The sequence below is a fragment of the Podarcis liolepis genome (assembly GCF_965112155.1).
Source record: "Podarcis liolepis genome assembly, chromosome: 16".
NCBI lineage: Eukaryota > Metazoa > Chordata > Lepidosauria > Squamata > Lacertidae > Podarcis > Podarcis liolepis.
The window spans coordinates 37,125,184-37,153,141 of record NC_139567.1 but is presented as its reverse complement, the minus strand read 5'-3'; the positions used below and the strand labels follow the sequence as shown (position 1 = coordinate 37,153,141).

At 44.3% G+C, this 27,958-nt stretch overlaps 2 protein-coding genes across 12 annotated transcripts in view; one reads left to right on the top strand and one right to left on the bottom strand.

The window, feature by feature from the left end:
• NF1 (neurofibromin 1) overlaps positions 1 to 27,958 on the bottom strand; it is a 162,502-nt gene that overhangs the window by 39,781 nt on the left and 94,763 nt on the right. For all 4 annotated transcript variants that reach the window (XM_083479515.1, XM_083479516.1, XM_083479517.1 and 1 more), the window contains 3 exons: positions 4,269 to 4,701; positions 3,220 to 3,560; positions 690 to 892 (listed from right to left, as the gene is read on the bottom strand). In XM_083479515.1, the coding sequence (XP_083335641.1) occupies positions 690 to 892; positions 3,220 to 3,560; positions 4,269 to 4,701 (977 nt within the window). The remainder of the gene's footprint in view (positions 1 to 689; positions 893 to 3,219; positions 3,561 to 4,268; positions 4,702 to 27,958) is intronic.
• Positions 7,143 to 27,958, top strand: part of EVI2A (ecotropic viral integration site 2A) — a 259,488-nt gene continuing 238,672 nt past the window's right edge. For 3 of the 8 annotated variants that reach the window (XR_014520042.1, XR_014520044.1, XR_014520045.1), the window contains exons 1-2: positions 7,157 to 7,508; positions 10,260 to 11,641. Coding sequence is in view for 1 of the 8 variants with exons in the window: in XM_083479665.1 (XP_083335791.1) it covers positions 10,281 to 11,102 (822 nt within the window). In the remaining 7 variants the exon portion in view is untranslated. Of the gene's footprint in view, positions 7,509 to 10,259; positions 17,893 to 18,194; positions 18,289 to 20,290; positions 21,727 to 27,958 lie in introns of those variants that run through there. The other 5 variants (XR_014520043.1, XR_014520046.1, XR_014520048.1 and 2 more) reach the window with 4 other exon arrangements.

Sequence of the window (27,958 nt, the reverse complement as noted above, 5' to 3'; positions counted from 1 at the left end):
CACTGTATCCCTTTGATGTCATAATCTATGCCCTTGATAAATAAACATCTTATTTTGGCAAGTTAAGAGAGGCTCACTTGAATTCTGCAAAGTGTGTCCTGGTAACATTGGGTTGCATCCAATTGAATTCTATTCAGGGTAGACCATTGAAATGAATGGCATTAAGTTAGCTCTCTCCATTCATTTCAATGGTTCTACTCTGAATAGGGCTAATTGTCAGATACAATTCATAGCCCTCTGCTTAATTTCAGAAGAGGCAGCAGACCGCTAGCGTAAAGACAGAGCCGTTTTTAAAAACACACTTTAATGTTGGACAGCAAAGTTTATTTTACAAAATTGGTTCAATCTTCGGGGGGGGGGGGGGGAGTTGCATTTTCCCTGTAAGCAAGAAATCAGGAAGACATGGTTGATTACTCAAATAGAATAAACTTGGCTTGGCATCGTCCTTGGCACTCACGGACTGCAGTCTGTATCATAACACTGCCTGGCACCAGATTAGGACAGAGATAAGTCTGTTACATTTGGAAATGGGCACCAATGGACTTGCTATGGGTTGTGCAAAGGAGGAACTTGATCGGAAAAACACTAACCAGGAAACACTTCCATTTATGACTTTGGTAACGGTGCTACCCAAACCCAACACCTTTCCATTGTCAGAACAAGAGCAGAAGGAAAGTGTCTCTACTTACTAGATTTGCTAAATCCGGAAATGCATTCCTCCAAAAACTCTAAGGTGAGGTGGGGCTCATTAGCTGCCAGAGTCTTACTAATAGAGACAATAAAAAGGGTGTTGTTGGCAGGGATACACAGACCTGAAGTTTCCAGTAACTGGCCTTCAATCTTTAAATTAAAGGTACAGGTTAAGGCACAGAGAAGATTATAGGCCGCAGACCTGCAACAAAGAATAAGGGAAGCAGTTAAAAAAAAGAATCTTTCATCAATGGGGACTGAAAAGGCTTTACTCAAAAACACAATTCCATAACACTGAAACCAGGGTTGCTCTCTGGACTATAGCACCGGCTCCATCTACCATGTAAGATTAATCAGTGCAAAACCCCCAAATTGAAATCCCAAGGAAATCTCTCTCTCCCTCTGTGTGTGTGTGTGTGTGTGTGTGTGTGTGTGTGTTTGGGGGGGGGGAGAGAACTCAATTAAAATAAATATTTGTTGATCAGTTATATGTGAATCTGTTAGTGAATCAACTAATTAACTCTACAAAAACTGGCATACGAGAAAAAGGGAGATCTACACTTCCTGTAATTCCTTTCTTAGATATTCTAGGGCATAAAAGTCTTTGACTGTTCGGACTTCCTCTGATCAGCAGACAGGGCCAGCAGGAAATGATGCCGTATGGGGAAGTACTTCTCCTCTAGCCCTGGAGAGAGTCCAGACTATGGAAGCAGTTCACTGACCCTAACTCATAAGAAATCAAATAAAAAACTAACCCAGGCATAGGCAACCTCGGCCCTCCAGATGTTTTGGAACTACAATTCCCATCATCCCTGACCACTGGCCTGTTAGCTAGGGATCATGGGAGTTGTAGTCCCAAAACATATGGAGGGCCGAGGTTGCCTATGCCTGAACTAGCCTACCCCTAAAACAGGGGTAGCGGGGGGACGGACCTCTGGTCTGTGAGCCAATATTGGCCTACTGGGGGTTCCAATTTGGCCTACAAGGCCATTTCCCACTTGCTGGCTGTCAAGTGACACCACCTGATGGTTGGAGGTTCAATCCTGTTTGGTTCACTTGCATGCACAGTTCCTCCCTTAGAGAAGTAGTGCACACAGCCAATCTCTACAGGCAGCAGGAATGAACAAACACACACCAGTTGATGTGCAGAGAGTTCAATCCTTCTTGGATTGGGAACGGGAGCTCCCTCATACACCAAATCCCTGCAGAAAACAGGATTACGGTTTCAATTTCTTATCTGCTCTTCGCCACAAGATTCCAGGGCAGGTTACAGAAATTTAAAAATGTGATATTAAGAACAGTTTAAAACAAACAAAACTGGCGTGCTTTGTCACTGAAGGCTTTGTCACTATCTCCCGCCTACAGTGGACCAACTTGTGACAGGGTGGTAGGAATGTTCACCAGCTTTGGTTGTCATTCCCTTGACAGGAATGCTCTGTCCTTGGTGATACAATGTCCAGACCCCAGATGTGGAATCCGCTGCATCAAGATAAGCTCATGGAACCCTGATTATAAAGCTATAAGGATGTTTGTTCCACATCCTTTCTTCCTTGAAGGAAGTGGGGGATTTGATTGCAACGATGTCTAAGTTAGGGAAAAATGAGACTGTCCATACCGCTGTGGGTGGAGATGCACCATCACTTTCACCAAGAGCTTGGTAAATATGCGACAGGCAAAGGAAAGGTCAGCTATGTTGACAACATAAAGTTGCCTTTATTCATGGCTTCCAGGATCAACTCTAGTGTTTCCATCATGAGTGAGTATCCCTTCATGCGCTGGTTCAGCCACTTTAAATCCAGAGTGGTTCTGAGGCTGCTGGGGTATTTTTGGGGGGGAGGGAGCGTGTTGATGAAAAAAATTAAGTGAACCCCAGATCAAGCTGTTTTCCACATGGTATCCTTTCCTGTTAACCCTGTTTGGTTAGTCTGCCTGGGGACCTCCAGAGAACACAATTAAAGAAGAGAGCACATTTTGTTTCTAGATAGTGTATGGGTTGCCTTGGACATGTCCTTAAAAGAGGCCTTCCCCCCGTGAATGAACGAGAGAGAATGGGGAATGCCTCTTCCAAGATGGTGCTTGCCACACACAGTTTTCAGAAGTAGTTGCAATTAAGAAATGCTTAAAACTCGCCAACCAATGAATCAAGAACTTCTTCTTAGTCTATTAAAATACTTGACAAGTCAATCGGTCGACACCTCAATGGCTTGAAAAATGATATAAGTGTATATATGAATCCTAAACATTTGTACTGTATAGCATTAAGCTTCAGTAACCTCAAATGCACTTACTTTTACATAACGGCCGCAACTGAGACAATCGGGCTTCAACACAAACCAAGGCAAGCAAAGAGTTCTGAATGTAAAGGTGATCCACAATACACAAGGGGAGAACCCTGGCTGCATATACAACACACCGGCTAAATTGTAGCCGGTATGCTTCAAAGCAGGATGTAAGGAGAAAAGGCCAATAACACCCTTAAAGAAACTGGTGCCTGTTACAAAGTTTCAGTTGAAATTAAGAGATCCATACCGTAAGCTTGGGTCTGAGCTCCCTAGATTGAGCAACGCGATATTCAGCAGTGTCCCAGGCACATCCTTTGGGCGGATTTTTGTATGCTGCGGTATGGAGTCGGGCTGCGATAGCTCCCACCGCGTCCGTATGTGAATGATGGACTGGACGATGGCATCACACTCCTGGTGCATGAAAGTGAGAGGTGTGCCTTGGTTGGCGATGGTTAAGGTGAACTGGTTTTCATCCACAAGGCAGATTTCTTCTATTTCAGAGGCATAGTAAATGTCATTCAAAAACACCGTCTGTCCCAGGACCCTTGTGCGCTCCGCTGAAGTTACTTGGACAGCTGTAGAACCAACCTATGGGAAGGTATTTAGTTTGTACAAGGAAAACATGGTCAACGCACTCCCCCCCCCCAAAAAAAAACCCCAGTTATGTTACCTCCTTTTAAAAAGAGTAAGGGGTTTCATTAGTTAACAGTAAGATCAATTTATTCTTTATGTGCCATTTCCAAAAAGGATGGCAACCAATCTCTATGGGAGTATGTGTATTAATTAGGTACAAGAATCCTAACCACTCTGAAATCGGGTTCTTCTCAAGGAGTCAAGCTATTTAGCAGGAGAAAGCTGTGTGAACTGGTTACTTTGGAACAGAAAATGGTTGACTAGCAAGCTAACATTTCTCCTGGTTGACTTCTAGCAAGTGGTCAGTCACTTTGGGAGAGACGGTGAGAGACAGAGATAAAATCTGTTATTGATCAGGAAATCTTGGTCACAGCAAGGCAAGCAGTCTTGTGCGTGGCTGTGTATGAATAAAGCTTTCAATAAAGCAGAATTTGTTTACAACTGCATACAACTGTACAGCTAAGCTTAATAAACCCCAACTCCCATCAGCCCCAGCCAGCACAACCAGTGGTCAGGGATGATGGAAGTAGATGTCCCACAACATCTGGAGGGCCATGCAATGCTCTGCACTTGCTTGTTTTAAATGGAGACTCCACACTGCCCTAAATGTATATATGGCACAATTCCCTAAGGGCAAAGACCACAGAGTTGCATGAGACTCACTTTAATAGAAACTTTGGTGTCTTTGTGGGCCAGCTTGAGCGCATTGTGGAAAACCTTCAGGTCTTCTTCCAAGGCCAAAGTGGCCGCCGGGAGCTTCTGCTGCTCATGCTCTATGTGTTCAGCCAGCTTCCCAGGCGAGTCAATGAAGATGAGTCTCTTGCTGCCTTTGAGGCCTGTCAGAAGCCTCTCGTGGTATTTTGTGTACTCCCTCACCCACGAGTTGCAGTTATAGATGAAAACAGCGGTGACGTTTTCGTAAGCGAGTCCCGGGAAAACAACAAACCACTTGGAGAGGAAGTCCGTTTTGAACCGATTGCTGGGGCCGGCGTGAGTGAGGTCCACCACAATCTCATATGGCTTAGCGTAGTATGGCTTCAAAGTTAGCAAGACGTGGTATATCAGCAGATCACCATTTATCTGGCCGGTCTTGAACCTAGAAAGGAAAAATAAATAGCTGAGAGGGGGGAAATGTTAGGGTGCAGCTTGGCTTGAGTCTTCAGCAACAGCAATAAAAAAAGAGTGTGAGAGAGAGATTACCCCTTTCCCCTAATGGAAAACAGGAACACAGTAGAATTAGCTCCAGGGTGACTTTGCTGGCAAGGGACAAACAGCAGTGATTAGAATTTAGTCTTTGCTCATCTGTCATGTTAGAGACAAGAAGGAATTTTAAAGAACGGAAGAAATAACACTGAAATTTTCATCTCCTTTTGAGGAAGAGGCCACAATAAATGCAATTATTATAGACAGAGCTGGTGCTATACTAAAGGCAAATCTGGGGAGATGTGGATGGCCCAGGAGGGCCATAATTATTTCACCACATATCTGAATTTTTTTTGGGGGGGGGGGCTCCTTCTACTAGGAAGGAGAAAAAATGTGACCATATGAGATCTGAAGATGTCGTCCTGTGGAGCAGGAGTTGTGCCCTCCAGATGTTGTAGACAACAACTCCCCATGTTGTTTGTGGGCTGTTGGGCACTGTGGCCCTACAACACCTGGAGGGCACCAGGTTGGGGAAGGCTTTAATATATGAACGTGAATCACCGGTGTTTGGAAACAGACATTTCACATGGATGTATTTCGTCAGAGTTGCGATTGCGTGCAGCTCCTTGTAGGAAACTGTAGCCTGATTAAACCAAAGTTTGCATTCACGCACTGTATGGCTCAGCCTTGAGGACTGATTCAGACATTCAAATGAGGCAGGAACTGTTGAAACAGCGCACATGACATGCAAAAATACTGATGACCTTCATTATAGTCTTCCACATTGCATGCACCTTGTTGCAGGAGATACACACATCTATGCTTCTCATCAGGGATGGAGAACCTCAAGTCCACGGTACAAGTGTGGCCCTCAAGGTTTCTCTATCTGGCCCTTGGGACTCTCCCAAGGCCACCCCCCTCACTGGTCCTGCTCTGAGGCCCCTTGGGTGCTTTAGCCTGGCTGGAATGTGTCCCTGACCTATGATAGTTGTGAGGGTGAAGAAACCTCTGGCTCTTGAGTGGCTGAATGATGGTAAGAATCGCATCTACTGCTCCACTCACTTTCCCCTCTGCTCCATCATCACCGGCAACCAGAAGGCTGCCCATAAGGCATGGTGGCTCTCAGTCTGAAAAAGTCTCCTCATCTGGCACTGGATTTTGCTGGATTACAATTCCCATCATCCCTGACCACCGGGCCATGCTGTCTGGGGCTGATCAGAGTTGAAAGCCAACAACATCTGGAGGACCACAGGTCTCCCACCCTTGCTCATAAATGTGAGTTGCTTTTTGGTCCTTGAACACCATCACTATGAGAAGCCTATGGTGCACAAACATCTGGAACTGCCCCATAGGACCTTCCCCAACTCCAAAAACATTCCTTTCAAAAAGCACAGTGACAGATAAATTTCCAAACCTCTCAACTGGAAAAGCCGCAAAAGGGAGTAATAGCACATCAATTACTTTGAAATTGGCCTTCCCACTTAAAGGCACTCTTAAACTTTTCCTCTATAAAAACAAACCAGCAACCACATCTCAGCAAGGATTCTTCATCAAACCCCGATTTATTTGCTTTCCCTAAACTTTCAAATTACGCCCGGGCTGAAACACGAAAACGAGGTCATTTATTAGAGCAGTGCTGCCCTAATTAAGCAAGTACTGGCATTTCCATTACAAGCCCGCCATTTGATGGGATTATAATTCAGATGTTTCATTTGCCAAGAGCTGAAACGTGGCATCCTGCTGCTTAATTGGATGTGTCTAAGAGCGCTCAAATGAATAGCAGGAGATGAAGGGACAGGAGTGGAGGCATTTAGATGCTTTCAGGACACCAAACAAGCCCATGTAAAGCAGTCGTACACTTAATTAAAAGCTTTGCTGTTGTTTCAGGAGGAAAAGTCGTTCCAGCAGAGAACGTCTTAAAATGCCGAGCGCGATAGATGTATATGCTGCAGATATTACTCAATGAATCTAATTCCTTAGGGAGGCGTAACAGGTACACTAATCCTGAAGTAGTGGAAGATCACCACCATTATTTGTTCAACTGTCCTGTGTACAAACGGCTAGAATGAAGCGCTTAGCCCAAAGGATGAACTCTCTGTAGTTTTACGAAATATAATGAGGAAATTGTGGCCCTCCAGGTGTTGCTTGGCCAAACCTCCCACCAGATTTAGCCAGCTAAAAAAAGTAATTACCCTACAGGCAATTAAAATAAATGTGAAAGCAGCCCTGGAAAGAAACACACACCGATAATTTACATGGAAGTCTGAGTGTCAGACAGATCTCAATAAACTGTACAGCGAATCTTCGCCTCCATACTCAAGAGTTGACTCAACACACAGGCTCTAGGAGCCTGCAATAAATCAACTTCCCCACCAAATCGATTTACATAAAAAGAAAAGGGAAAAAGATGACCGTGGCAGTGTACTCAGCTGCTTGGAGAAACAGGCCTGCCTTAAAGCAAATGCTTTATCCGTCAATCTGCAGGTCTAATTTAGGCAAGATGGTGGTTCTCCCTCCCTCCCTCTTAACACGTCACTTACACCAGAAAGGAAATGTGTCATCTCTGTGGTTTAGTTCTCTAAATGGAGAACTAAACACCATGTTTCAGAGGCACATTCACTTTCAATGCATAAAAACATCCCCACCTTCTAGACTCCAGAATCTAGAGTTTGCAACTGTAAGGCAGACAAATATTGAGGTGCGGTTAGCTAGCGAATCACAGACCTCCCAAGTCACACCCTTCGCTGACCTCTCCTCCAGGTAAGTGTATGTCTACCTTTTATACTTGGTTCTGTTTCTATCTTTCCTCGCAGCAGGTCCCAGATTGAGGTTTCCAGTACCAAGAAGTCAAACTAACTTGTTCCGATGAGCCTTAGGCAGCAAAGCAGGAAACTTACTGAAGAAAGCGAGGGCCTGGTGCTAACTGAACCGCAAATGTTATTTATGTAACAGAGGAGGGAAGGCATTCTTGTAGGAGAGAAAGACAATTAGAAACCTGTCAAGGTGCTTACGGAAAGCCCAACACACTGTTTTCTAACAAAACAGCCACTTTGCCAGAGTGAGCTTAGGTGGAGAAAGAGCCCTTAATGGTCAGTTCCTTTGCTCTTGTCTGTTTAAGTGAAATCCTCAACAGCAACCATCAGCTACTACAATTAACAGTGAGTGCTTTGTGCTGGCAGTGGAGGCACATAAGGCAGCATTGTAGTCGTTGCGGTGTGGCAATGGTGGGCATCCGAGGATGCTTTCAGTTTCGTACGACTGGCACCATCCAGGCAGGACAATCTAAAAACAACAAGAATATCTGAAAGGTTGGGGGCACGGAAGGAAGCCTCAAGTACCACCAGTGTCATGTGTACTCTGGGCGTGAAAAACAAAAACCCAAGTTTTGCACAAGGAAGAAAAGGGGCGGATGTACATCTATTGTAAATTTTTAATCTGGAGTCCCTGCCCTCCCTTTGTGGGAGGGAATAGCAAAGATTGAGGCAGTAGCACCTCTAAATACCAGTTTCCAGAAACCAGAGGAGGAGAGGGTGTTCCTGGGCTTGGGTCTTGCTTGCAGGTTTCCCCCAGGCATCTGGTAAGCCACTGTGGGAACAGGATATTAGACTACATGGGTCATTGGCTCCTAGCTTGTGTCTGGTTCAACACACAGCCAGAGAGTGCAGAAAGAGCTGGTCAAGCAAACAACAGAGGGCTAGAGATGAACACAGACTGGAGGTTGTCTTCTACCATTTGATGCTGATACATCATTTGATGCTGATACATAGGAGGTGCTGTAGTTCAGCAGGACACCACGGACTCTGTGTGCACAAGGTCCCAGGGTTAGTTCCTGGCATGTCCAGTAAAAGGAATTTGGGAAGCAGGGCTAGGAAAAACCTCCACCTGAACCCTTGGAGGGCCACTGCCAGGCAAGGTAGACAATGCTTGGGCTAGGTCAGGGGTACCCAAACTTTTTTCAAAGAGGGCCAGATTTGATTAAGTGAACATGCATGAGGGCCGACCAAAGTTGTTGCGCTTTTTTTTCCCTTCAATTTCCCCCACTTCAGGTATAGGGGATGTGGGTGGCGCTATGGGTTAAACCACAGAGCCTTGGACTTGCCGACCAGAAAACCAGCGGTTTGAATCCCCACGATGGGGTGAGCTCCCATTGCTCGGTCCCAGCTCCTGCCAACCTAGCAGTTCAAAAGCACATCAAAGTGCAAGTAGATAAATAGGTACCGCTCCGGCGGGAAGGTAAACGGCGTTTCCGTGAGCTGCTCTGGTTCGCCAGAAGCGGCTTAGTCATGCTGACCACATGACCCGGAAGCTGTACGCCGGCTCCCTCGGCCAATAACGTGAGATGAGCGCCGCAACCCCAGAGGCGGCCACAACTGGACCTAATGGTCAGGGATCCCGTTACCTTTACCTTACCACTTCAGGTGGAGGAGGGTTGTAGTTTTCAATGGGATCTCTCACTAAAATTCTCTTCCTGCAACATGCAAAGTTAGCACAAGGTGCATGGAAGGAAAACTCTCCCAATGTGGGTTAGATCTGCAATCTATTGTTATATGATGTGTCCTTTTTTACATGTGAACTGGCTTTATGGACTCATGGGACACCCAATTCCACGGTGGATGTCCAATTTTTGAACTGGGCACCTACAGATCTACAGGATGCACACAGCCCCCGCTCTCCAAAACATTTCATACAAAGGAAGCGCCATGCAGGCATCAAAACAATAGGATGCCCCTTCACTGACTGCCGAAGGAACATGTTATATTAGATGAGTAATGTAGCTCTCAAAATGAACTGCTGAAGAGTTGCTTTTGTGCTCTTCTTTATATGTACAGATTGCCTGGGGCTCTTTGTTCATGATCACAGGAACATGAGGGCGTTGTCCTTTTGTTTTGCTGGAAAGCACTGGTGTATCTGAAGGTTACCAGAGATATAGCAAAGGCACTAAAAAAACTTCTCAAAGAGTCTACCTTCTGAAGGACTTTTTCATGAAAAAATGATACATTTTGGTTGTGCTGTATAACTAAAACCTCCTCTATTACTTTTCTGCAAGGCACTGATGGCTTGTGGAAGAATCTTTTGCAGAAGCAGTTTAAGTTTCAGCACAGATGGGAAAACAGCCATGACATTTATCCCTTCCAATTTTAACAGAACAGAAGATGCTATAAATAACCAAAAGAGAAACTATATTTTTCTTAATATCTATGAGGCTTGAGAACATGAATTATGAGCAATCAACCTTCAATCTGTGTTTAGTTTATAAGATGAAAGCCATTATACCTTAGACCCAAAGTCAGATTAAGCTTTAATCCATAATAACAAGCTATACGGGGCTTGTTGATTTTTATTATGCTTTTATAGTGTGGTGTTTATCTGCTTTAAAACCTAGGGATGTGGTAATTAGAAACGAATAAGCAAACCATGCCACAACACAATTCAAACATGATAATATTTAAGTTCTCCTTTAGGAAAAGCCTCACTGACAACTGAAACAAGTGTTTCTTATTATTCTTGCAGGCAGCAAACGTCCCCATAAACATGAAACTGATGGGCAACTCTCACATGGATTTGGGTTTCCTTTGGTGGGCCATCTTGCTATTTCACATAGAAGTAAGAGCGGACACTACCACAGCTCTTTTGACGACAACAGAAACTCCCACCGTCCCTACAACTCAAACCCCAACACACACCAGTGGGGCTCTTACAACATTGCCTCTGGGGGAGACGTCTACTTATACAACACAGATAAGCACCTTCAAATCGACATCCACAATGCAGCCAACTACCTTTAGTTGGACATCCTTAGGGCAAGCATCCACCTCTCATTCTTCACCAGAGACATCAACTGCCCCGCAAATGCCCTCAACGCTTGCACCAGAAGTGCCCCCATCTCCCTACACCGTTACTGGTACAGATCAAGAACTTGCAACTCCTAGTCAGGATCAAATGAAAGCTGAACTCTGCGAAGAGAACAGCAAAAGGCTAATACTGATTTGCCTCATCATCATCGGGGTGCTTATCTTCATTTGTGTATGTCTACTCGTGGCTACTGTTGCAATGGCAAACAAACTCTCCTATATGAAGAAAAGGCAGGCAAGCAAGCGCCCCCTCAGGAGCAATGGCGATTTCCTCACCACAAATAGCTTGTGGCCAGCTGGATTGGAAACGTTGCAGAGAATGACCAACGAGGCAGCAGCAGCAGAGCTGATGGCACAAAGAACGGGGTCGGAGAGAACAAAAGCGGGACAAGGGAAAACTGGCGAAGAAGCCAGCAAGAAACTAGCGAGTGAACTGTCAGACAGGCAGAAGCTCAAGGAGGTGTCGGCAAAGCCACCCAGCAGCACCACAACCATCATTTAGATTCAAGCATCATGCGGACACCCAAAAAAAGTGTGGGGGGAGAGAACTTGAAGGCTATGCGCCACCACTGCAGAGGCATTGGGTTTCCGGGCGGTAATGAACTTTCCAGGTTGGAATGCCATAGCGAGCTATTACCAGAGAGGTAATTGTCCACGATGCTTCAGAAATCAAGCAGTCCACAGCTCCTGAAATGTGGGCGACTTGTTTTAAGAAAATTCAGGTGCTACACATGCAAGGATGCAGGTGAAAAACTGAGCAGATGCGAGGCTGGAAGGGGAAATGTCCCCTTGGCACCCACACAGAACAACAAGGATGGCTGAGAGGCGGAGCCAGTCTTTGCGAGGAAAGCCTTCCACAAATGTATGCATCATATCCCTGCTCGTTTCCCTTACATTAGAACACTGGGTCTCAGCACAGGAAAGCAATGCCACGGAGGTGTTGCAAGCTCTTACCTGCTTGCTTCCTCCCCCTGTCCCAAGCTACCTGGGTGCATCCTGACTGGACTAATACAGTGGTACCTTGGGTTACATACACTTCAGGTTACATACGCTTCAGGTTACAGACTCCGCTAACCCAGAAATAGTGCTTCAGGTTAAGAACTTTGCTTCAGGATGAGAACAGAAATCGTGCTCCGGTGGCGCGGCAGCAGCAGGAGGCCCCATTAGCTAAAGTGGTGCTTCAGGTTAAGAACAGTTTCAGGTTAAGTACAGACCTCCAGAATGAATTAAGTACTTAACCTGAGGTACCACTGTACAGCAGAATGCCTCCACCAGCTGTTCATGTCTAAGACTGCAAGAGGCTTGTGTAACTCCTCATCCCCCAAGCCTCTGATTCTGTGCAACTACATGAGCTCCACCTCCCTCCCAATTCTCTGTGTTGATCTTTATTTAATACCTGTGTACCAACAAGAGAGAGACAAGGAAAAAATCCCAGATCAATCACCCCTCCTTTGTTTAGTCAAGTGCTTGGGAGGAACCTGATCAGGGCTAGCAAAATGCCAAGTTTCTTGCTTGTGGCAGAATGTCTACGTCGTACTTCCTGTCCCCATCCCTTAATGCGGGAGCCAATATACCAGGAATTCTCCTCTGTTAGGTGGATTTAAATGACCTGATTACAATCAAGGTCTGTTCTCAGCTTCTGTAATATTGTTCCTTGTAAGTAATGAAAAATAAAGCAGGCTTCTTGGGGTTTCCTTTTACGGAAGTGGGGAGTGGGGTGTTGTTCCCTTTTAAAACAGGGCCACAGTTAAGTTTTCAGCAATAAAATGTTTGCAGGAGATTGTGGAACAGCCGATGTCAATACATACTAGATTGCTAAATGCAATGTTCTTGCAGAATATTCAGTTTGTTCAGAGTAGAGGTTTTTGCCTTTCCTGGATTTCTTTATGTATGAGCCTGAAGATGAATCCTCAATTTCCTGACATATACGAAGTATAACAGCTGAGCAATAAATTTACCGCACACAATCCCAAAGTCACCAGTAATTATTATTTGTGAATCTGGAACCTGGGGGAGCTGAGTATATGAACTCAATTTCAAAAGCCATCGTCCCCAAGACTGATGAGCCTTAGAACACATCCTTCCAAACTTTGTTCTGGCTCGAATTAGAGGGCATCAGTGAGACTGGATAAGGAATGGTGAGATTGGATAAGGAATTTCCTGCTTTCGTTTATCTTTTATTTATTTTTAAGGGAAATCCTTTCCTTAAAAGCTGATATTGGCAGAAGGTTAAGATGGGATACATGGTGAATCACTGGGTGATCTGCAGTAGATTGACCAGGGTTTCGGAATCCCAACTGCATATGCAGATTGAAGCATACGGCTGATGGGAGTGCCATTAGCTGATCTCTCCAAACCACAGTTTTGCAGCTCTTGTTTTACAGCTGGCTCCAACTGGTGAATCTTGGGGTATGAGAAGGTGTTGGTGGAGACAGTTATTATTCTGAATACCAGTTGCTGGAAATTGCAGGAGGGGCGAGCATTCTGGTGCTCAGGTTAACTGGTTAACTGCTGCGAAGAACAGGAAGCTAGACTAAACGGGCCGCTGGCCTGATCCAGTAGGGTTCTTCTTATGTTTAATCCCCTTATGTGGCAACACAGAATTGGGAACAACGCCTGCTGAAAGCAAGCAGCAGAACACGAAAGGAGTGGCCAGTATTTCCAACAGAGAGGATCAGGAGTTCAGTACCTTGAACCTCTCAATGACTAGCAAAATTATGTAACATGGCATAATTTGTTTAGGTTGTAGAGCTCAGCTTTCTTGGCACAAAATTAAGTATCTAAGAACACACCCAGTTTTGGATAGAAGACGATGATGCGTTAATGGTCCATTTAGCAGCTTGAAGTTGTTTACATTAGACACAAAAAAACCTCCTCCCTTATCCTTCATTTGCAAAATAACTTCATAGACTTTTCCATGCTGTGTGAGGTTGACCACTCTTCCCATTTTGCAGATAGGTTAATATATGTTGAGTGAAGGGAACAATTTACGTACTGTGAGCTCCTTGGAGGAAAGGCAGGAAAAAACCAGGGATGGCTAACCTGTGGCTCTGTAGAGGCTGTAAAATTCCTCCTCCCATCAGTTTTTTGAGTTGGGGGTTATTTTGTGTGTGTGGGGGGGGTTCTTTAGTGTAGAGCGCACCACCCTGCACATCTGAATGGCCACAGGTTCCCATCTCTGGTATACAGTATACTCGAGATGGCACATCAATGGACACTTAATCCCTTTACTGAGCAATACAATATTTTCCTGTTTATCGGATGCTTTTGCTTCAATTCATACATTACCACAGCAGGATAGAAACCTCTACTTCTCCAGCGTTTTTGTCATTCCAATTTAGTAATTTCTCAGTAGAGAATACATTTGGAGTGGAGTCAAGAGTATGTATTCTTCCTACACAAATGCTGCCTTGTTTCCCTTAGGGATACTGTATGAATCAGGCCCATTACTCTATGAACCAGACTACCATACATAGAGGCAATACATATCACAGAAGACCGTATTTCCAAGATATCCTGCTTGAACAACATACAAGGCCAGAAAGGAACCTGAGAAACCTTTGCCATCACTACATTCTGCGGTAGCAAATTCCACCGTTTCACCCTGCAATGTGTGAAGAAGTACTTTTTTTTGGGGGGGGGGGTCTTGCCCAAAAATCTTCCAACATTCAGTTTCACTGGATGATCCCAGCTGCTAGTATTTCAGAGAAACTTTTCAGTCCGAAAAGGGATTCCCAGAACGGCTTAAAAGACAAAGAAAAAGAAACCACCAGCAAGCAATAAAACCAACTGGCTGAATCAGAACAGAAAGCAGAGCACACCGAGATAAAATCAAGGATAAATCTGAGTCAAAAGGCAGAGGGGAACTTTATTTAGAACAATATTTGGAGGCAGGGGGGTCCACAGGTCACACACGCAAGCATGCATTCTGCCCTGCCAGCATTCGTGCACTAGAGGAGACCCACCCAAACACACATTGCCTCACTCCCATCTGCTTCTTCCTGTCCCACCCCTTAAATATTGTGCAGTCTATGAAGTAGTCCTTCCAGCTGACCGCGTTCTCAACTTTGAAGATTTTCCTGCAGCTTGGTCACTTGTTCCCTATAATAAGAAGTGTGCAGCTGCTATTCCCTAGCTGAAAGCTATATTTTGAAAGAAGAAAGCATGGGAGGTTCGGCAATAACTGGCTCTGTTCGGTGACTCACTCCCACACAAGCAGATTTGGAGGCTGTGTCCTTTTAACCCCTCGGCCCCCAATGCAAAGACATCCCCTTTCATCACACATGATGAACACTGCTTGAGGCAAGAGGAGGCCCTTAAGATCAAAAGCTATGCTGGGGGGTGGGGAGGTCAAATGCAAAGTCTTACCCCAATCTCCATGTTACGTGAAATTTTCAAAAAAGAAGAATTTAACTCAAGGATGTGGGGGGTGAGCTCCTATGCTGGGCAGGGGAAGACATATGGATAATGACACCATAGAAAAACTGTCTGGGACTTTCTGCTGCTGCATACTTAGCCTAGTGATTAATCCATCTCCTGAATGTGCTTGGCACAGCATGAGACTTTCTGAACTGCCGTGCAGTTGAGCCAAGTCATTTTTAGTCAAGACTTACAGCAGGTGGTTCCATGTTAGGCATGTCTCTCCCTCCACCCATCCACCCCCAGGAAATAAAAGTACTCAATGGGATTTTTAAAATGATCATACTGCCAAGTGACTCAGCTTATTCCCCAATGAGCAGATGATGTGATCTCTTCCTCTCCCCACCCAAGATACGTATGATTTTGGTTTGGGAAATAAATATCTATATATTAGTATCAAACTTCCAAAGTTGTTAGTGAACATAGGCTTGAAGCTCTAGCCAACATCATACAGCTGATGTGCAGGAAATATAAATTTATCAAGCCCACCTACCCCAAACCCAACACAAGCTAAGGGACTTGGCTGCAGCTCAGCAGTAAAGCACACCATTTGCACGTAGAAAACCCCAGACTGAATTCCAACATCTCCAAGTAAGGCTGGGAAAGACCCCTACCCAGAACCATTGAGAACCACTACCAGATACTACTCGGTTAAATGGACCAAGGGCCAGATTCACTATAAGTCAACTTCTTACGTGGGAAGGGTAGAAAGTGAGCAAGCATATTGAGTGTTAATGCCAGCTCCTATCCAGGGACTGCTAAGTAAAAGCTGAGGGAAGCTGGGGGGCAAAGCTGGGGTTAATATTGTGGGGAGGGAGAGCACAACACCACCCACAACCCAATACACATCTTGAAACCCAGGTGAGGAGAAAAGGAGGAAGTTAAGATGGCAGGTAGGACCTGAGCTGAGCTAAGATGCTTGTAGCAAGAGTGGCTGGGACAACTCAGCCACACGGGCAGAATATAAATAAGTAAATTAAGTAAATTAAAGTAAACAAAGTCCAGCCTGCCTAAATATAATAAGACCGACTACAAACAGAAGAGACTCATTGACCCAGCACTTTAGACAAGACAATTCACTGTGTCCATCAGCTGATCACTGGAACCTACTAACTGATATATACTTAACCAAAGCATGACCAGATCCACTTAGAGAGTTTTACGATCAGCGACCTAATTTACAATAGGCAGCTTTATGGGTGCTTCTGGAACGATCCCCGGCTCCCATGCACATGCATGTGCATGTATACTCACAAACACATATAGTAATAGGTGTCAATGTGGACAACAGGATTACAGAGGCTTGCCAAAAATGAAATGCCACCTTCCATGTCAAGAACCACAAGAACATGCTTAGATCTGCAGTCCAAAGTGCAAGAATGCACAGGTGCAATGAAGCATTATGGGCTGGAGAAATTTGCATCCCTAACTGAGTCATTTTGAACCTCAGCAACTTCCCCGTGCAGGGCTACTCAAGCTGAGAGTTTGGGCAGGGAGAACAGAAGACTTCTCCTCCATGTACCCAGCTACTCAAAACCGAGTGAGAACATCCAAACAGAAGCCTAGCCATTTTTGAAAACACCAAGGAGCCTGGCAACCGCTCCTTCAACAAGGAGCCAAGCAAGCAGAGAAGAAAATTCCCCTTGGAAGCAAAAACAGCAGCTTAGCTAAGCAAAGAGGAGGAAGAACTCCGAGCTACACAACACCCACTTGCAACCACAAAGGAACACAGCGCTTCCTGTTCACAGTTGCCTCAGTTGCCAACAGTCACTACGGAACTTGCTCATATGGAAACGCATCCGGGCAAATGCTCGGTGTGGACCTTCAGCTTGCTCCTTAATGCCGTTTAGCAGCTGAGAATGGGGAAGGAAAAGCAAGCCCTGCACGGGCACCTGGCTCTCTGAGCAGGCACAGGCTTAGCAAACTGAGCTATGTATTGTACTGGGCTCTGAAGGGCCACAAGACGCGGAGACTGGCAATCTGAACATGCATTGACCAGCTCAGAAACTCCCACAACTACATCACACTAGGTTCACATCTTGATTTTGAAATAAGGGTGAAGGCCTTGGTTCAGTAGGAACTTGAATATCGTAAGCCATGGTTAAATCAAAGCTTTGTATCACTGGGGCAAAGACTGAGGTACAGGAGAGTCACATGGAGGATGGAAGGGTTTGGGGCGGAAGCACACACTCTTACAGCCTGCTCCTAATTTTTTAACCATGTTTAAAAGAAATAGATGTGTAACATCTATGCTGGACCAGCAAGTGACTATATACCGTATCTAAAATACACAAGTTCCTCAAAGAATCCCAAGAACTCTAGTTCATTAAGGGTGCTGAGAATTGTACCTGCTGGATATTCTACAGTTCTCAGTATTCTTTTTGCAGGGAGGGGCGAATGTGCTTTGAATGTGTGTAAGCACACTCCGAGCAATTATTTCCTTGGCCTTCCAAGAAAAAGCAACAGAAGCACCTATATTTGTGTCAATGTAAATGTCACATAATTTAACAACATCAACATTTGATTGGCTGTGTTTTCTCTTCACAGGCACAAAAACTCTCTAATTTCCATCTGCTACCATTAAAATTTGGTTAGACACCGAAAAATACTTCCACAGAGAAAGCTGCCCAGAGTACAGCCTTTGCAGAGAAAAATGTCCACACACTTAATCACTTCTCAGTTCTTGGGGCTTCCTGCAAAAAGTGTTGATAAACTTCCTCTTTAAGTGAAAATAGGATCATTTTGCAACGTGTAAACCACCAGCCATTTAGAAACACTTTGTTGTGTTGTGCTTCCTTTTCTCTGCTCTTGAACCATTAAAATGTGAACTTAAAAACGAGAACCTGGTTAGAACAAGAAACGATATCGAACAGGTAAGACACAATTATACTTCTTTGGATAAAAAACACCTCTAGAACAGTAAAACTGGTATTGAATATCTTAGGAATGTGTGCTTTACTTTTTAGAATGTTCTATTTTTTTTAAAAAAAGTTTTGCATTCCCTATCACATGCAAGGCTAATGTTATATTAAGTGAGGGTTTTTTCTTCCAAAAGAGATATATACATTATGCAAAAATACGCCCTTCATTTTATTCTTTATTTTTACTTACTACTGGGATTATAACAACAAATGCATGAATTTTTTTTTCTTGCTTGCAACTTTGTTATCTTTAGTAAAATCTCTGGATGTAATTTCTGCAACCAACAGTCAAATCACAACAAAAAAATCCACAAACTTTTGGGGCATCTTAAGTACCAACAAATTTATGTAAGTAAACACAAAGGTGGGGAAAAAGGAGTATCTATGTGTGTCTGTAAATATATATGTGTGTATATTGGAGTTAAAGGGCAATTGGCTGCAACAATTGAATTTGAGCTGCAGTGAAAGCAAGATAAGTTCAGTGACCTTCATCACAGGAGTAATTCATGATAGCATAAAAAAGTAAAAAGGCTCATGCCGCAACACTGTTTACTTTGAAGTAAGCCCTACTTAGTTCAGCGAGGCTTACTCACACGTTTATATAGGATTTCACAACAGAATGTGTAGTTCAGAGCTGCTAATGTAAGCTATTGACATATATAGATAATTTGAACTGTTGCAAAATAGTGTTCCACTTTAAAGATTCCATGCTATCGCTCATTCTTGAGATTCCCCCAAAAGAGGGGGGCGGGGTTCACATCTGCAGGATCCAATCTGGAACAAGAACCCCCCCCCCGTATTGTTAAGATTTCTAGTTCCATCCCTTCAGGTTTGCATTTTTAAAATGTTACTCCTTTAAAATGGATGCACAGACCTTGAAAGCATTTTACTGAGGACAGCTGCTATTAAGATTGCCTTCAGAAGGCCTGCCCCAAGGCAAGAGTTCCCACTCATAGGGTTTCTCAGCACCCCAGCAGGACCCACTGCTGGTGCCTGCCTTGCCCTTAAAAAGAATTCTGACCTGGTGCTCTGAGCATTCTCAGCGGCTGCATCGCACTGTCATTTTAATTTCTCACAATGCAGCTTCACTCCAGGAGCACTGTGGGAAATTTAAATGGTAGCTCGACCCAGTCACCCAGAGTCACTTGTCATGCTACTGCTGCTCACCACCTACCGATGGATGAGGGGGCTTGCCAGAGGGCATTTTGCCCTGGGCCCCCTCAAACCTGGAGCCCTTCCTGCATGTCCCTTCATTAAACCAAGTGCCACTAAACTCTGTTGTTTTTGCTCTGGGCTAGTCTCCTTTCAGTCAGGCCCAGTTAGGGGAAGGGGAATTCTTTCATGTCTTTCTATCCGTTGTGAATGGATTAATCATCCCCCATTTAAAGATGCAGGCTAATTACTCTGTTTCTATATGAGTTACTGCTCCAGACCTGCCTCTTCCCAGTGAGTAACTCACACTCCAAACAGGGATACAAATACATACAGGAATGGGAAGTGCTCTTCAGACGTTAGGAATGAACAGAACCACGTATTTCTGGTCTGAATCTATTTTGGATGTGTTCACTCATAAGTTCGTTCTCTTCCATTTCTTTCTATGTTTTTAGTGGTTTTCATTTTTATATGGAAGCCACCTTGAGTCCCATCAGGGGAAATGGCTAGGTATAAGTAAGTAATTTCTGCATTAACCTGCAATGAAAAAAAATCTACCCCAAAATTTGCGTTTAAATAAGTACTTTTGAACATGTTTTCTCGCAAAATACGTGCTTCTAAAGTATTTCCCACCAAAATATGCATTTTTAATCTGCATGTTTTACTCTGCATGCTAGTCACATTGGAATGTACAATGATCAGATTCCTGAAATGTACCTAACTCTGAGGCCACTTAATTCTCACACTCTCACACTTCCCAGTAAGGGAAGTCAAGCCCATGCAAAAGTTTTAACTTTTGTTTCTCTAGGACAGAGTTGAATCCTGGCCATCATAGCACGAGTCAGTACACTTTCGTTACAAACAACACTACTTATTTTAAAAAGCAAAGATTCTCGGTTGTATCCAATGCCACACAGAGCAGACCCACTGAAAACAATGGATATCACTTCCTTGGGTTCATTAACTCCAATGGGTCTATTTTGAGTACAACAGAGTTGGATACAACCCTCTAGGTCAGGCACCCCCAAACTCGGCCCTCCAGATGTTTTGGAACTACAATTCCCATCATCCCTGACCACTGGTCCTGTTAGCTAGGGATTGTGGGAGTTGTAGTCCCAAAACATCTGGAGGGCCGAGTTTGGGGGTGCCTGCTCTAGGTTCTGATAATTTACTGCCTTTTATTCCCTTTGTGCCACAGAAGCGTTTATCAGCACTGACGCAACTATGGACTCCAGAGCCATTGTGCTTGTTTTCTTCTACGGGCAGCTGTGGTGGAACGTATCAACTACACTTCCGATCACTACCACTGCAGTAGTTGGCACTGGTGTAAAAAACCCCATACATTCATACGAAACAAGCGAACCTGGAGACCCTGTGAAATTCAACCAGCAAACACCCACCACACAGCCCCAGGTTCCTGCAGCAGAAGATCCCAAACCTCACGATGGTGGACACTTCATAGCAGCGGTAGTAATTGGGGTCATCCTGACTGTCATGATAGTAATTATTGTTGGCATCTTCCTATGGAGGCGATGGAGAAGGTCCGCTACACCTGTCCCGCACTGGGCTGGCCGTTCCCCATTTGCAGATGGAGAAGTACCAGATATGACTGCGGATAAAGAACCTATTCAAGACACGAGGCGGACTTCAGTTCTCTCCTTCTTGCCTTGGAAATTCAACAAGGATACGCAGCTATTGGAAAATGCACAGGGACAGTTGTCTGAATCAAGCCAAGGCCCGGATGTTCCCCCTATATGTGGGGCTGAAGAGAGTGGCACGCAGTCAAGCTCCACAGCAACAGCTTCTTCTGCAAGCATGCAAACTGCCATTTCTGAAGAACCATGCAGCTTGATAGATGTTCCACTCCAGTCTGATAGTCCAGAGCCACTTGATTTGCCTCCACCGCCAAACTGGCTTGATGGAGCTAATGAGGATCTCTGTCCAAAGCAGACAGAGTCCCTCTCACTTGAACCAATTGCAGAGATCCAGGGTTCTGGATCCCTAGTTCTCTCCCATCAAATTCCAGGCGAAGAACTACTACTACCACCTCCTCCAGAAGACTTGTTATCTAACTGATTTAAAGGAGGAAAATGTTTAGGGAATCAAACCAATCAAAGAAAAAGGCTGAAAACCTATCAAATGCTGTTAGCTCTAGTTTTTTTGTGAGCAAAAGGGAACGCCATTGCCTTTTTTCACATAAGAACTCAAGAGCAATGGTCTTGAGTATCAACATTGCCCACTGTGATCAACCAGAAGCTTCCAGAAAGTTAACAAGCTGTGCATGAAGGAAACAACTGACTTTCAGAGATACACAACCTTTGCAAATGGGATGCAGTGATAAAACATTTCCTCCATGAGTTTCTGCTCCTTTTTATTCACCCTCATTTGGGCAGCAGTTGATCACATTAGAATACCTTTCCATTTGTTTGTACCCTTTACGAACCCATGGCATCCTTTTTATCTGTGGTTCTACTACATTGGTCTTACATAATCTCCAAGTGTCCGGAAGAGATCTGAACCTTCTGGCACTTCCTTTGCAGCTTCCTTTTAAGCAATGCCTTCTCTTTTAAGAATACGTCTTTTTGACACTGAAAAATGTGACCTTGCTGGACTTCCTGGGAACCACTTGCATTTACAGTGGTGCCCCGCAAGACGAAATTAATTCGTTCCGCAATTTTTGTCGTCTAGCGAATTTTTCATCTTGCGAAGCACGAAATCCCATAGGAATGCATTGAAAATCAATTAATGCGTTCCTATGGTCAAAAAAAGTCCAAACAAAGCCAAATTTGGTACAACAACAGTTTATTAACTGCTCTTTAAAGTCACACATACTGTAAAGAGCAGTTCAAAAATTGAAGGGAAAATAAATTAACTTTATAAACAAAACATGTCTTTGTTTTTAGACAAAGAAAACAAAGTCGCGAGACGTTTTCATCTTGCGAAGCAAGCCCATAGGGAAATTCGTCTTGCGAGGCAAATCGAAAACGGAAAAACCTTTCGTCTAGCGAGTTTTTTGTCTTGCGAGGCATTCGTCTTGCGAGGTACCACTGTATGTTGAATTTTACAGCACTATGGTCACTGTTTCCAAGCCGACCAACAACATCTGCGTCTTGCCCTGGTTCCTGGGCACCACTAAGTATTAAGCCTCCTTTCCAACAGGCTCTTTTATAACTTGTTAAATAATAGCAATTTTTCCCCCGTCTACAAATTTTGCCTTTTTTAAATCTAAAGGCAAGCCACCTCTCACCCCACCCCAATTTTTGTTTGCTATTGTTATCAACCCAAAGCAAATTTTATCAGAACTCATGATTGCAGGTTCAGACCGATCATATGCAACAGAAGCACTTTTGCACCCACGTCACTGCAGTACTATAGAGAAGTAACCACAACATGGCTATACAAAATGAAACACAGGAACCCATTGAGCATATCTTTAGTGCCAACCAATTTGACGCAGGTGAGGCAGCAGTTCCACTGAGCTCCAAAAGCTCAGAGGGTTCAGCAGGTACAGTAAGCCCCAGGGGATTATGGGATGGGAACTCTGGGGAAAGGAACATAGCTCAGTGGTAGCATCTGCTCCACATGGAGAAGGTCCCATGTTCAATCCCTGCCTGAACTCCTGGAGAGCCACTGTCAGTCAGTGTGGACAGTACTGAGCTAGATGAGCAAGTGTTTGACTCAGCATAAGGCAGCGCCCTATGTTGCAGAAGATATGGTGGGAGACAGAGTTTTGGTGCTGGGGCTCAAAGGGAGGTGGTGGTGAACTCCGCTCTTTTTTGGCCGAGGAGAAATGTGTCCTGGGAATATAAATCCTAGAACAAGGGGAAGCAGGATAGTGAACTCACCCCTATTTCAGCCACCCTCAGCCCCATGACCGGTTTTCCCAGGGACCAAATTCTGCAATATCCAACCGCTTCCACCTCCCCTGGAAGAAAGAACCTCTCCAATAATTCTACAACACAGACGTGACTCGGATTTCTTCCACTTGCACATTTGAGCCAGTGGAGTAAACTGCTGCCAGTTTTGATCAAGGGGATCTTATGTACGCAGAAGAGATCCCTAGACGATGCTTTCGTTTCCTTGTTCAAAGTTCTACTGCAAAGTGCATCCATGAGAATTAAAAGCTCTGCTGCAAGCAAGAACACTCGCTTTGGAATCTGGCCGGACCTGATTGGGTGGACCTTGGGGAAATCAACTCTTGATTCTAATGCTAAACTTTGTGCTCTTCAACACTTAAAAAAAAAGTTACTGCAACTTCAGCATCCTGGTCTTATGTTTCTTTTTTTATACATTGGTTAAGTGGTGAGATGCACCAAGATGTGCTAATCGTTAGCATAAGAGGATGTGACGGTCTACCAGAGCCTTGTCATGAAGTTACAAGTCATGAAATAGTCCATTCTATATTTAGATTTTTTCCTGCCTCCATTCTAAAGGGCTCATGAAAATGTACATGTTTCGTTCCTGCAGCCTATGAGATAATTAGGCTTTGAGACCTTAACTCCTCCATATCCACACAAAGCTATATTGCCAAGGGTCACACTATTCATTTCACTATACCAACTCAGGCCAGAACTGGGCGTTATTGCAGATGTATGTCTGCCATGGGGAAAAAGCAACCTGGTTCCACCTCCTTCTCTCCTGGGGAAATAGGTAGTTACAAAATGTGTGTCCTGACATCATCAGACTGCAGGTTTGCTTACACCCATTCCATTGGCTGCTGTTTTGAAGGACAGGGAAATTCTCAGTATGCTGATGCTGCATCACACATCAGTTGTAATAGATGTTATCAAGAAAATAGATGGGTCCCATTTTGCAAGCTGGGGGTGAAGGGTGGATCCTGGGTCTGAAGAGTCAAAGACTATTGGGTTAGGATGTATGGGTGGCAGCCATCAGTCAGTCATGCCCAAATTTGTAACATCATGAAAGCAACCACTTCTGGATACATGGATTGATGCTTACAGATAAATTATCTGACCATCTTGGCTGTGAATCCTGGAAGACCTGCTCCCTGCCTTGCAGGTCTTTTCCCACCTGGCCTGGAAAGGCAGGGCCCTGAATGACTCCAGCTGCAAAAGCTGAGGCTGCTGGACAGAATCTTGGGCCAGGGTATGGTTTAGGGAGTTTTGTTGGGGGCAAGGGTTGTTGCTGTTTATTTTGGATCTTACGACTTATGTGGAAATTGTTTGATTTGGTTGTGTACTTTTTTGATGTTTTGTTTATTGTTTATGACTACTATTGCTATGTGTGTAGTTCTGTAATTGTTTTTATAAGCTGTAAACCACCATTAGCATGGTTTTAACTTTGGAAAGGTGGCAGACAAATAAAACGATTGACTGATTGATTTTGGTGCATGAATTGGCAAGCTGAAGTATAATGGGAAAGTGAACATGTTGCCACACCGATCAAACCTGGCAGAGTGAATTGAGATCACCTTGGATGTGCTGCAGTACCTCCCACTTGAAAACCATGGCAAATTTCCCATAGGTTTATCTGTAAGTGCAGCCCTTCTCTCCATCTTTTTTTAAACATATATTGCACCATGCCTACCAGGCTGCCAGTGCAATAAAAATATGAAATAACACTAAGCATCCTGCTAAGGACATCTGCTCACCTGTGAACCACTTCAGAAAATATAACATTTCATATCTGCACAAATGAAGCATCATCTCAGCTGGGGCCACTGAAAATATCCACAATGCTCCCTATTAAGGCAGTTGGCAATATTTTTTTTTGGAATCTGATGCTAATACCTTTTTAGCTACCTTTTCATGCTCATACTTAATGCATGTGAGCGTATTTGGTTTTACAAGCTCTTAAACACCCAACTTTCAGCAGGGGTCTTATTTGAAAGGGTGGGAGTTTGTGTCCTTTTTAAAGGACATCATTCCGCCTGGTTCACCTAGCAAAATCTCCCCCACCCCACGTGCAGTTTGTATATTCCAGTGTATATCATTTTACCCGTGCAGTGTTAAAGGTACTACTCATTTTACTCTTCTTGGCTGCTGTTGGCTCTGCAGTGCTGAGATCTTGCTGAAATCTATTCTGGCGTATAGAGTCTCAATAAAATAGCTAATCAGCCTCCAGTCGCAATCCTGAGTCTGTCCTTAGTTACCTCTGGATAACATGATTGATTGAAAAAGGCATTCCTTGGCAGTAACAGAAGGCAGTATCCTTCCTTCTATTTCTGATGTTCAGGCATGAGTGCCACGACTTATGCAGCCAAGATGGCATCACCCACACACAAGAGAGGGGAGCTAACAGCAGCCTTGGGTGAATTCCAAGGTTTGCAGAAGAAAAAGAAACCTTGCTGAAGGGTAACTCCCCAAACAGTCCATTGAAAGCTTGAGCATGCTTGGTGATCATGGAATGCTGGCTGATTATGAAGGGAGAGGAATGGGAAACCAATTGGAAGGGGGCATGGAATGGAGTCGGCTAACAGGGGCACTCCACACTGCAGCATTTTGTTGCAGGTGTATTCACATGGGATCTTTCAGTCAATAGTAGGATTACACATCTTGTGGACCAGAAACAGCCTGCAGGCCACCAGTTAAGAAAAAAAGTCAGAAAGTTGGTCTATCTAGCTTGGTGCTGTTGGCATGGACTTACAGTGGCTCTTCCCCCAGCCCCACCTGGAGATGCTGGGGATTGAAATGGAGACCTTTTGCATGCAAAATGTGTGCTTAGCACTGGTAAAGGAAGCAGCTTTGTGGAAGCCCCGTATTCCCTGGAGCAGTCTGTGCACCTTGCAGAGCCCACACTTTGTCTGACACGTCTGTCAGCTGAGCCAACCGGCAAAAGGGCAAGAGCAGGCTGGAACCCCTCTGTGCACATATACAGCAGAGCTGAGGAATAGTGAAGCCCAGAATCTTTGGGCTGAGTGATGATGCCTTTGGGTGGAGAATGAGACTTAGTTGCTGTTCCTGATCACATTTGCTTAGAAGGAAAGCCCACTGATGCACCCCGCCATCTCCTTTTCTTGGCAAAACAAGGCTGTTTACGAAACGAAAATAAAAGCCCACAAGATCTACCAACAAATTCAATAAAAAACACCACTACCAGCCTACAAAAATATTGTCCCTGAACTCCAAATGCCTGTCTTAAAAAGCAATCTTCAAACAGGAAGCTGGGGCTCTAACCAGGCAACCCTCAGCTCTGGAGGCACTTTGACGCCGTCAGTCTATAAACAAAACACTGAGCTAGATGGATCGGACTGCGCATAAAGGCAGCTTCCTAACTACCCGCTATACTGGAATGCAATGCAGGTGACAGAGTCCTAGTCCAAATGAGCTTACATATGGAGCAAGGAAAAGTCCTAAAGCTGAAACAGTAAAAGTAATTAGCAGCAGATTGTATGGGGAGTTGGGGAAACATGTCACCCAGTTTGCGAGACAGAGCACAAAACAAAATGGCTGTTGGCCAAATGCTCTAGCATTGAAATTGTTGTTGCTGATATTATTTATTATTAAAAGTTATATGCCACCTTTCCTCCCCAAACAGCCCAGGGCAGCAAAGGCACAGGTGATACAGCAATCAAAACACCTGAACACAATTCTAATACACATGCAGTCATGGAAAGATCTCAACTTAAAAGGTTTGTTGAAAGAGCGAGGTCTTCAGCAGGTGTCAAACAGGCAACAGTGATGCCCTCCATTTAATATTCAAGGGGAGGGAATTCCAATGGGTAGGTGCCATAGCACTAAAGGTCTGACACATACATTGTGAAGAATGGACTTCCTGATAAGATGGTATCTTCAGGTGACCCTCAGCTGCAGAACACACTGATCAATTAGTAATATAGGGGGTGATACTATATTTTCAAGTATTCTGGTCCCAAGCTATATCAGGCTTTGTAGACCAAAACCAGCACCTTGAACTTAGCCAGGCAGTTGAACAAGGAAGCAGCACTGAAGAAGTCAAATTCTCATTATAACCTCTATGATCAGAGGCAGACTCCCTCTCACTCTCAGTTGCCTTTGAGTATGAATGTGAAACCCAATGGGAGGGCTGTTGTTTTATTTCCTGCGTGTGGGATTCCTGGAAGCTGCTGCGGGGAAAAAGATGGCAGATGAAATGGCCACAAAAGGTCTGACCCACCGGAACTCTTCTTATATTCCTAGTCTAGTCTCCCGATAGAACTGCGGAAAAGACTATTCAACCATTGTAAGGAATAGTGCCAACTCAAAATAGACAAAAATGTGGGGGACTTTGAAAAGACAGGTGAAGGACAAGGCGTTACAGAGGGATGGGGTCTTTTCAAAGCTGCTCTTGGAATTAGTTGGTTATAAAAAAAGACATAGTAAGAAAAAAAAGTTTCAGAGTTTTATTTTTCAGCACACACTGTTACCTTTTTATTAGTCACGTGCACCACAAATTCTCAGTGTGGCTATATTATATTGCAGCTGGCAAGTCATTAAAACCGATTGCAGCGCTGAGAATAACAGGCTTTACTCGGTAGTTGCTTGAATCAGACAGGCAATTTCGGCACAGGGTCTCTCTGTTAGCGTTTGGGTCAATGGGGGTTAATCTGTTAGGTGGGTGAAGATGACACGAAGATGTCAACCCAGTGTGCAGCAGCTGTGAAAATGGCAAATTCCATGCTAGAGCTCGTTAGGAAAGGAACTGAAAATAAAACCACCAATATCATAATGCCATTATACAAATCTATGGACTATCGTGTTGAGTTTTCGCAGCCTCACCTCAAAAATAATGCTGTAGAGTTGGGAAAGGTTCAGAAAAGGGCAGCCCAAATGACCGAGGGGGTGAAGAAGCTCACCTATGAGGAAAGGCTAAAACATCTGGAGCGTTTGGGTTTCGAGAAAAGGTGAGTAAGAGGTGACATTGGTATGTATAAAATGATGCATGGAAT